At 45.0% G+C, this 9,507-nt stretch overlaps 1 protein-coding gene across 3 annotated transcripts; it reads left to right on the top strand.

Annotated features, from left to right (window-relative positions):
- Positions 1-675: 675 nt before the first annotated feature.
- LOC129395298 (G antigen 4) lies at positions 676-9,045 on the top strand. 3 transcript variants are annotated; one of them, XM_055106443.2, is made up of 5 exons: positions 676-802; positions 1,843-1,934; positions 2,399-2,519; positions 5,335-5,460; positions 7,917-9,044. In XM_055106443.2, the coding sequence occupies exons 2-5, from the start codon at positions 1,851-1,853 to the stop codon at positions 7,937-7,939; spliced, it is 354 nt and encodes a 117-aa protein (XP_054962418.1). In that variant the 5' UTR covers positions 676-802; positions 1,843-1,850; the 3' UTR covers positions 7,940-9,044. The 3 variants fall into 3 exon arrangements, with proteins under 3 accessions (XP_054962418.1, XP_063457962.1, XP_054962417.1); XM_063601892.1 differs by lacking the exon at positions 676-802 and having other exon boundaries at positions 1,849-1,934; positions 7,917-9,045; XM_055106442.2 differs by lacking the exons at positions 676-802; positions 7,917-9,044 and having other exon boundaries at positions 1,851-1,934; positions 5,335-5,682.
- Positions 9,046-9,507: the final 462 nt, after the last annotated feature.

Here is a 9,507-nt window from a genome sequence, read left to right on the forward strand (position 1 = left end):
TAAGTCCATGAAGGCATAATTCTGTTGAAAGCATATATTGTTAATGGGTGTTGGGAACCGTGCACTTTCCGCTGCTGTGGGAGCATGTCCTTGGAGGTACCTTTCATCTGTTTTCTCAACTCCAAACATCTTAGGACCATGGGTTGTGACTGGTAGGACTATGTATCTTGCTACTTTCAAGACGGAGTTTATTTTCACGTGGTGTCACTCTGGCTGTCCTGTTTCCCTAATACTGTCACTTCACCCTCTGCGATTCTGATGCTAACAAATGATAGATATCGTTTTAGCATTTTCTTACGGGTCCTAGCGATTCTATTCATTTTTCTTTCAGTCTCTTTCTCTGACTTGTTCACATTGAACAATTTCCTTTTGGGATAGGTTGCTATTTCTGTTTTCGCAGGTGGTTTACCTGTCTTCCCAGCCAGTCACAGTGGTCCTTGTCCCCATGGTGGGGCCGGGGCAAGAGAGGGCCCTGGGTTGGGGGTGGGGTTCAGTTGAAGATGGGGTGAGTTTTGAGGGGAGCACTACTTGAGTCCCAGAGGCATAGGAAACAGCAGAGGGAGGTGGGATTCCCTTATCCTCAATGAGGATGGGCATCGAGGGTTTGGGCGTGGCGCTGGGAACGGCAGCCCTCCCCAGCCCACAGCCGCGCATGCTCCCTGGGCTCCCGCCTCCGTGCGCATGTTCACTGGGCGTCTTCTGCCCGGCCCCTTCGCCCCCGCGAAGAACGCCGGGGAGCTGTGAGGCAGTGCTGTGTGGTTCCTGCCGTCCGGACTCTTTTTCCTCTACTGAGATTCATCTGGTAGGTCTGCAGGCCAGTCATCCCGGGGGCTGAAGTGTGAGTGAGGGTGGAGAGGGCCTCGGGTGGGTCAGGCGGGTCCCGCTTCCTGGTCTGTGGCCTCTGAGGGAGAAGGGGCACGAGGTCGTCCTCCTTCCCTTCACAGGCTGCGAGGCCACCGGCGGCTTCGTGGTCGTGAAGGGGCCTGGACGGGGAGGAAGGTGGGCCGTGGAGGGGAGGCGGTCAGGGGCTCAGGTGAAGATGGGGTGAGTGCTGTTGGGGGGATGGAAGTCCCGAGGTGCCGGGAACCCCAGACGACACAGGGCAGATTCCCTGAATGGGGCCCCCGGCGGCGGCGAGGCGGGTGGTGAAGAAGGGGCCTGGCAGCTGGGAAGGCTGCGGCCTGGTGAGCGCCCCCCCAGCGGTGTGGAGTGCGGAGCGCCCGAGTGAGAAGCACTGCAAGGTCTCACCTCCGCCATGGAAGGTCCGAAAACAGTGGGAAGGAGTGGGCGAGGCAGTGTGGTCCAACCAAACTTGTTGTGAGGCGGGGTGAATGGCTCTAGGAAGTGGGAGTGTGCCCAAAGCAGCAATCACGAGAATTGTGATTCACTAGGGTTTTCGTGGGGAGTGCACTTGTGAAACTAAACCTCATCAGAAATGACCTCTGTCTGCGGGGCGCAGTGGTGCTCGCCTACGTAGTCCCAGTTACTCGGGACACTGAGGTGGGAGGATCCCTTGAGCGGGAGGTCGAGGCTGCAGTGAGCTGTGATCACGCCGCTGCACTCCAGCCTGAGCAACACAGCGAGACCGCGTGTCCGAAAGAAATTTAGAAAAAAATGTCCTCTGCCTTTTGCCACACGCCTTAAGATGATTGCTCTGCCAGCCTGGCCAGCAGAAGTGGCTTTGTAGGCACTCAGACAGCGTACACACGTATGCTTAACTCTGGGACTTATTTTGAGAGTATTTTCAAAAGTAAAACGGCAAGTTAACATTTATCCATGGAAGCGATCGAATATAGCAGCCCTCTGGAGCGCACGTTCTCAATCACGGTTGTCTGTTTTCAGTGTGAAATATGAATTGGCGAGGAAGATCGACCTATTATTGGCCTGGACGAAGACGCTATTTACAGCCTCCTGAAATGATTGGGCCTATGCGGGTGAGTGCTTAAACGTTAATTCGATGTTTTCTATTAGTAGAAATTAATTTTTGTGATAGCGTTGTTGCATTAGTGTGGAAATGCCGATAAAGGTCTTTCCTGCTCATAAAAAATGATGATGGCATCTCATGAAGGAAACATTGATTCTGGAGGATTTTTTTTTCCTCTCGTGTTCTTCAGCTTTTGCCCATGACTTCTTTCTCAGGCTTTGTTTGTTAATGACAGATTGTACACATGTATTCCAACACAGAGTATAATAGCCTCCAAAGTCCTCGTGCGTCACTTTTCTCACAGTAACCTCCCTGTGGGTGGAGTAACCTTATTGGGCATAGAGCATAGAGTTGGAGAAATGTCTTTAGGCTTAGTTATGACCAGAAATAGCTATGTATTCTGTGTATATATGTAAAATTTTGTATCAATAACGAAACTTATTGTTTATTTGCACACCCACACGTATTCCCCAGCCCGAGCAGTTCAGTGATGAAGTGGAACCAGAAACACCTGAAGAAGGGGAACCAGCAACTCAACGTCAGGATCCTGCAGCTGCTCAGGAGGGAGAGGATGAGGGAGCATGTGCAGGTCAAGGTGAGGGAAAGGGAAGAAGAACGTCTGCTGGTGTGTGCGTGTGTGTGTGTTCGTGTCTGTGTTTGCACGTGTGTGTGTGTGTGTGTTAGGCATTGTCACATAGGAGGAACAGGAGGAAAGAAAACAATGGAAAGAATGCCTGAAATTGACTGGAAAAGCGAGGAGGCTATGTAGTTTGCAGCTTAGCTTGGGCAAATCCCTCACTATGATAAAAGTTCTCGACTTTATGAATGAGAGAATGGAGGTGCCAGGATTGTGTGTTATCCAAGAACCCTTGACTGGTGAATACAACATTTGTACTGTGTTCCAAGGTTTGTGTCTTCCTATCATCTATGTTGCTGTAAAGAAGGAAGTGATTTTGCTGAAAATGCTTAAAACTCAAAAGGCTTTACTGTAAGGTAGCTTAGTACTGACCCAAGAATAGACCCAGTTCAGAGGAGCAGGAGCAGCTCCAAAAACCGAGTCGCTGAATGTTGTCGTTCGTTTCCTTTGATTGATATTTTTATATGGTACGTTTGATAAAAGCTGGATAAATGAGGATACTGCCATACGGGTAGCTGGCTTAGTGATTTTTCTCAGCGGCTTTTAGGAGGTGATTCAATCCTTTTATGGTTAGAAAAGCAAAAACGGAATTATCCTGAGATGAACGTGAGATGGAAATAATTTCTCGGAGATAAAATGTTTTGAAAGGAAGCATTTATGTAACGGAGGTCGTGGATTATTCCAGGGATGCACTGTTAAAAGTTCCTAGAATCTGACTGACAACAATGCCCATTAATTGCTGTCCGCCCACTCCCTTATTCTCAGTGGGGGACAGTATATTTTCTGTGATTCACAAACAATGTTATATTTGGTGCTTTGTTCTTCACGGGGTTCATTTATGGAATATTACCTTTAGGACCTTCGGACCTAAATATAACTTTATTTGAACAAAGTGAAGTTTCTCTTTACCCCAATAGGTAATGGGTGTCGTGACTGTAAGATTTTCCATAGTCCTCACATCCAACCAGCCAATCAATCCTTCAGAAACTGACATTGTAATTGTAACTGAAATCCTATCCACGTGGTAGACTTCAGATTTCTCAGCTGACGCACACTGCTGTTGGTACTCTACGGCTGAATATAAGCATTATACATGTCCTGTGTTTTATCCTTAGATTGTCATTTAGGAGAAAGGTCTAAAGCTGGGCTGAATGCCATGCACTCATAGTCCCAGCTACTTGGGAGGCTGAGGTGAGAGGATTGCTTGAGCCCTGGAGTTCAAGCCCAGCCTGGGAAACACAGTGAGACCTCATCGCTAATAAATAAATAAATGAATACATAAATACATAAAGAAATTCATTAAATAAATAAAGGTTTCAAGGTATAGGAAAACACAGATGCGAAGTTTTTGTGCCTAGTGGCTGGTAATGTTGCAAACGTAACTCCTTAGTGAACTGTACCACTTAAAAATAGTTAAGATGGTAAATTTTACGATATCTGTATGTTTTACCACAATCGGAAATTCCTTTCTTCCTAAAGTTCAGTGCAGTTATCATATATTCTTTTAAATTTTTACTGTATCTATCTTCAAGACATTACATTTATATAAAATTTGGAAGAATAGAACAACGAACTCGTATACTTTACACCTGGATTCACCAATTGTTAAAAGCTTTCGCTTCATAGGTTTCACCTCTTCCCTCCCTCTCTTACCGTGCTGCCCACACACTCACACACACACACACACAAACGGATATATGTTTACTGTTATTAATGCTGAATTGTTTCGATAAAGTTTCAGGTATTATGGTCCTTTACCCTATGTACTTGAGGGTGTGTATATCGTCAGAAGAAAGAGAAAGTCATTTCTTGGATCATCACTGCACAAAGATCAAAATCAGGAAATTTAACAATGAGAAAATGGAGTCATTTAATACAGAGTGCATACTCAAATTTTGCCAGTTCCCCAGAAAATTTCTTTTTTCCTTTTTTTTTTCTTTGTTGAGACGGAGTCTCTCTCTGTGGGCCAGGTTGGAGTGCAGTAGTGCGATCTCGGCTCACTGCAACCTACACCTCCCAGGTTCTAGGGATTCTCATGCCTCAGCCTCCCGTGTAGCTGGGACTACAGGCGCCGGCCACTGCGGTCTTGAACTTCTGGCCTCACCTGCTCTGCCCACCTTGGCATCCCAAAATGTTTGGATTGCAGGCGTGAGACCCCACGCCCGGCCCAGATAATTTTATTGATAGGATTTCTTTTTCTGATCCAGAGTCCAGTTCAGAATCACACCTTGCATGTGCTTTTCAGGTGTTTTTAGTTTCCTTTAACCTGTAATGTTTCCTTAATTTTTCTTGTCATTCACGATACGGACATTTTTGGAGAGGATAGACCAGTTGGTTTGCAGAATATTCTGCAGTTTGGGCTTTTTCATGTATTTTTAAAAGAGTTTTCTCACTCAGCGTTTATTGGTGGCTACTCATGCCATGTAAGAGTCTGAGCGCTAGGAGTGTAAGTGCTGTGAGAGACGGGATTTGAGCCTTGAGTCATTTAATACGAGAAGGACAATCAGAAGTAGAATAACAGAGAAGTGCAAAGGAGGCAGCAAAGTTGTCTGAGGGCAGTCTTCGGAAAGGAAGAGGGTAATATTTGGAACACCTTGTTTTCCTGTTTTCTGCTAACGGACTCCTGAAATAATGTTCCTGGGATTCTTATCAACACATTTATTATTACGTTAGCTAAAGCTTTTATCTAATAATACCGAGAGCATGAATATTATTTTCTTATTCATACTTTATGCTTTACTGCTTAAATTGATATGTAGTTTTTATTTTTAAGGGCCGAAGCCTGAAGCTGATAGCCAGGAACAGGGTCACCCACAGACTGGGTGTGAGTGTGAAGATGGTCCTGATGGGCAGGAGATGGACCCGCCAAATCCAGAGGAGGTGAAAACGCCTGAAGAAGGTAGGCAATCCATTAGGCATGCACATTGTAGGGTGTCTGTTTCCACAGTATCATATTGTAATTCTTACTATGTTTTTGAGACGGAGTCTCGCTCCGAAGACCAGGCTGGAGTGCAGTGGTGCCACCTCGGCTCACTGGAAATTCTGTCTCCAGGGTTCAAGTGATTCTCCTGCCTGAGCCTCTGGCGGAGCCGGGCTTACAGGCATGCTCCGCCGCGCCCAGCTAATTTTTGTATTTTTAGTAGAGACAGGGTTTCGTTCTGTTGCACAGGTTGTTCCCGAACTCCTGACCTCAGGTGATCCACCTGCCTCGACCATCGAAATTGCCGGGATTACAGGCGAGAGCCACCGTGCCCGACCCAGCATTATATTTTTAATAACAGAGAGGTAACAATACTGCCTCTTTAGTAACAGAGTTCTTATATAAAGGTTATTTGAAACGTAGTTCAGGCCCCAGCACCCGACTGATAGACTGTCAGATAGGGAAACAAACTGAGTCAAAGCTATGTTGAATTAAAAGTTTTGAGTATAAATCCTTAAACCAGTAGCTCACAATTTTCAGATGCTTTTGTAAAGGTCTGCTTTTAATCAATACATAACACGTTTGTAACACCCATCACTTGGTGTGAAAAATGCTGAAGCACTCATGCGGGTTCTAATAGCAGCTCTTACAGCCTTGGCGAGATTCTGAGTGAGTCCTTTCCCTTCTAAACCTATCTTTGGTTCTTATGAAAATAGTGAGTTTAAGTCAGAGATTTTAAAACCATTTTCCATTCCGGTTCTTTCATACTCTGATCCTGTTGCATAGAATGCGTGGGACACAGAGATCATCTGCTTCGCATGGTTTGTTAATCACAAATCATGAAACCCTGGCCCGAGTCATCTGAAAATCTCTGAACTGAGATTTCATTGTCAGTAAGAAAGTGAGCGGGCCCTCTGCTTCATCCTAGTTTTTCCGTGTGGAGAGCTGAACACGTAGTGTAAGATCTTGTGAAATTGTGAATTCTCCCTCTTCTTGGTTTGTTTGTTTGTTTGCGACAGAGTCTCAGTGTGTCACCCAGGCTGGAGTGCAGTGATGCAATTTCAGCTCACTGCAACCTCTGGCTCCCAGGCTAAAGCCGTCCTCCCACCTCGGCCTCCTGAGTGGCTGGAACTACATGCACAAGCCACCGTGCCTGAGTACATTTTTTTGTTTTCATTTTTGTAGAGATGAGGTCTCACTGTGTTGCCCAGGCAGGGTTTCTCTGGCTTTCAATGAACAACTGCTTCTTTTTTTTTTCTTTTATTTATTTATTTACTTTTTTATTATTATACTTTAAGTTTTAGGGTACATGTGCACATTGTGCAGCTTAGTTACATATGTATACATGTGCCATGCTGGTGCGCTGCACCCACTATCTCATCATCTAGCATTAGGTACATCTCCCAGTGCTATCCCTCCCCCCTCCCCCCACCCCACAACAGTCCCCAGGGTGTGATATTCCCCTTCCTCTGTCCATGTGATCTCATTGTTCAGTTCCCACCTATGAGTGAGAATATGCGGTGTTTGGTTTTTTGTTCTTGCGATAGTTTACTGAGAATGATGATTTCCAGTTTCATCCATGTCCCTACAAAGGACATGAACTCATCATTTTTTAGGGCTGCATAGTATTCCGTGGTGAATATGTGCCACATTTTCTTAATCCAGTCTATCGTTGTTGGACATTTGGGTTGGTTCCAAGTCTTTGCTATCGTGAATAATGCCGCAATAAGCATACGTGTGCATGTGTCTTTATAGCAGCATGATTTATAGTCCTTTGGGTATATACCCAGTAATGGGATGGCTGGGTCAAATGGTACAATTGCTTCTTAAATCTTTCCCCACGGAAACCTTGAGTGACTGAAATAAATATCAAATGGCGAGAGACCGTTTGGTTCCCATCATCTGTGGCATGTAGGTCAGTGGTGCTCAGCATGGGTGTGAGTAAGATGCCCGTGCTATGCATGCTCCCTGCCCCACTGTCAGTCTTCATGAGCCACTATTTCTAATAAGACTGTAGACACACATACGATATAATCATCTCTAATCATATCAAATGTTACATGTAAGTTTCAGCTTTAGAGACATGAATTGATAAGATTTAAAGTTGAAAGACCGTGACTCTAGTACTTCCTGAGTAATCAACTGAAGTATGCTTTACACATGTGTTTTCCAAATTGCTGACTGTTAATTGTAAGTGCTTGTGACTTGAAAGGAAGCACTTGATGTTCAGGGAGGAAATTACTTTTAAATTCTGCAGGTGTACACTCAAAGTTTATGCAGAGGTTCAATTGCGTGTAAGACACGGGATCACCCATAGGGTTCTGTTTTTAGTCCATTTAATAAAACCCAAAGTGTAGTGTGCTTTGTATGCCTTTAGGGTCATCTGAATAATCTGTTGCTAAGTCATGTTCCCAATCGTTGTGTTTCTGTTACAGGTGAAAAGCAATCACAGTGTTAAAAGAAGACACGTTGAAATGATGCAGGCTGCTCCTATGTTGGAAATTTGTTCATTAAAATTCTCCCAATAAAGCTTTACAGCCTTCTGCAAAGAAGTCTTGCGCATCTTTTGTGAATTTTATTTCTAGCTTTTTGATGCTGTGAAATATGTATCATTCTTTGAAATCGTGTATTGTAACTCTCTGAGCTGGTATGTAGAGACATCGTTCTTTTTTTTTTTCTTTCTTTCTTTGTTCTCTTTTGAGACGGAGTCTTGCTCTGTCGCCCAGGCTGGAGTGCAGTGGCGCGATCTCTGCTCACTGCAACCCCGCCTCCCGGATTCAAGCAATTGTCTGCCTCAGCCTCCCGAGTAGCTGGGATTATAGGCACCCACCAGCACGCCTGGCTAAGTTTTGTGTTTTTACTAGAGATGGGCTTTCGCCATCTTGGCCGGGGTGCTCTTGAACTCCTGACCTCGTGATTCACCTGCCTTGGCCTCCCAAAGTGCTGGGATTACAGGCATGAGCCTCCGCGCCCGGTGGAGACATAATTCTTACATATTGGTTTTCTATCCAGCGGCCTTGTGAAATATGCTTGTGAATTCTAAAGTTTACTTCTAGGTCGTTTTCAGTCTTCAATATACAGAAACATATCATCCTGGAATAAGAGCAGTTTTGTTTCCGCCATTTTTTTTTCTTTTCCCTTTTGTATTCTTTGTAGAGACGGGGTTTTGCCATGTTTCCCGGGCTGTTGTTGAACCTTTGAGTGCAAGTGATGCACCCACCTCACCTCCCACAGTGCTGGGATTACTGGCGTGGGCCACCGTGGCGGGCCCGTCGTTGCCATTGTAAAGAGTTTTATTTCCTTTTCTGATTTTATGGCATTGCGCAGACCCACCCGTTACAATGGTGACAGTGGACATCCTTGTCTTATCCCTGATGAGAAACCGAAAAATTTCAACATTTCACCATCCTATTTACTCTCCTTTTTTTGTAGACGGACTTTATCAGAGTGAGTCATTCCATTCTGTTCCCAATTTGCTGAGAGTATTCATTTGAATACATGTTGATTTTCATCAAACAGTGCATCTATTTCGATTACCACAGCATTTTTTCCCATTCATGTGTTAATATAGTGAATTCGATGGATAAATTTGTACGTTTTTAGGTTCAATTATTAAAACTGGAGACAGCGTCTCACTCTGTCCCCGAGGCTGGAGTGCGGTGGTGTTATCAGAGCTCGCTGCAGCCTTGACCTCCTGGGCTCAAGCGCTCCTCCCACCTCAGCCTCCTGAGTAGCTGTGAGTATAGGTACATGCCACCATGCCCAGCTAATTTTTCGATGGTTTTTTGTTTGTTTTTTGTCGTGATGAGATTTTCTGATGTTGCTTAGGCTGGTCTCGAAGTCCTGAGCTCAGGTGATCTGGCCAGCTCAGCCTCCCAAAATACTAGGATTACAGGCGTGAGCCTTGGCCTGGTCTGGTTTTTCTTATATAGGGGTCTTATCTATATAAAGACTAAACTTAATCTGTGCCTTTGTGCGGGTGGGCTAAGAGCACGATGACTTTTATCATTCTATTGATTTAAAGAA

Source organism: Pan paniscus, chromosome X (assembly GCF_029289425.2).
Source record: "Pan paniscus chromosome X, NHGRI_mPanPan1-v2.0_pri, whole genome shotgun sequence".
NCBI classification, from domain to species: Eukaryota; Metazoa; Chordata; class Mammalia; order Primates; family Hominidae; genus Pan; species Pan paniscus.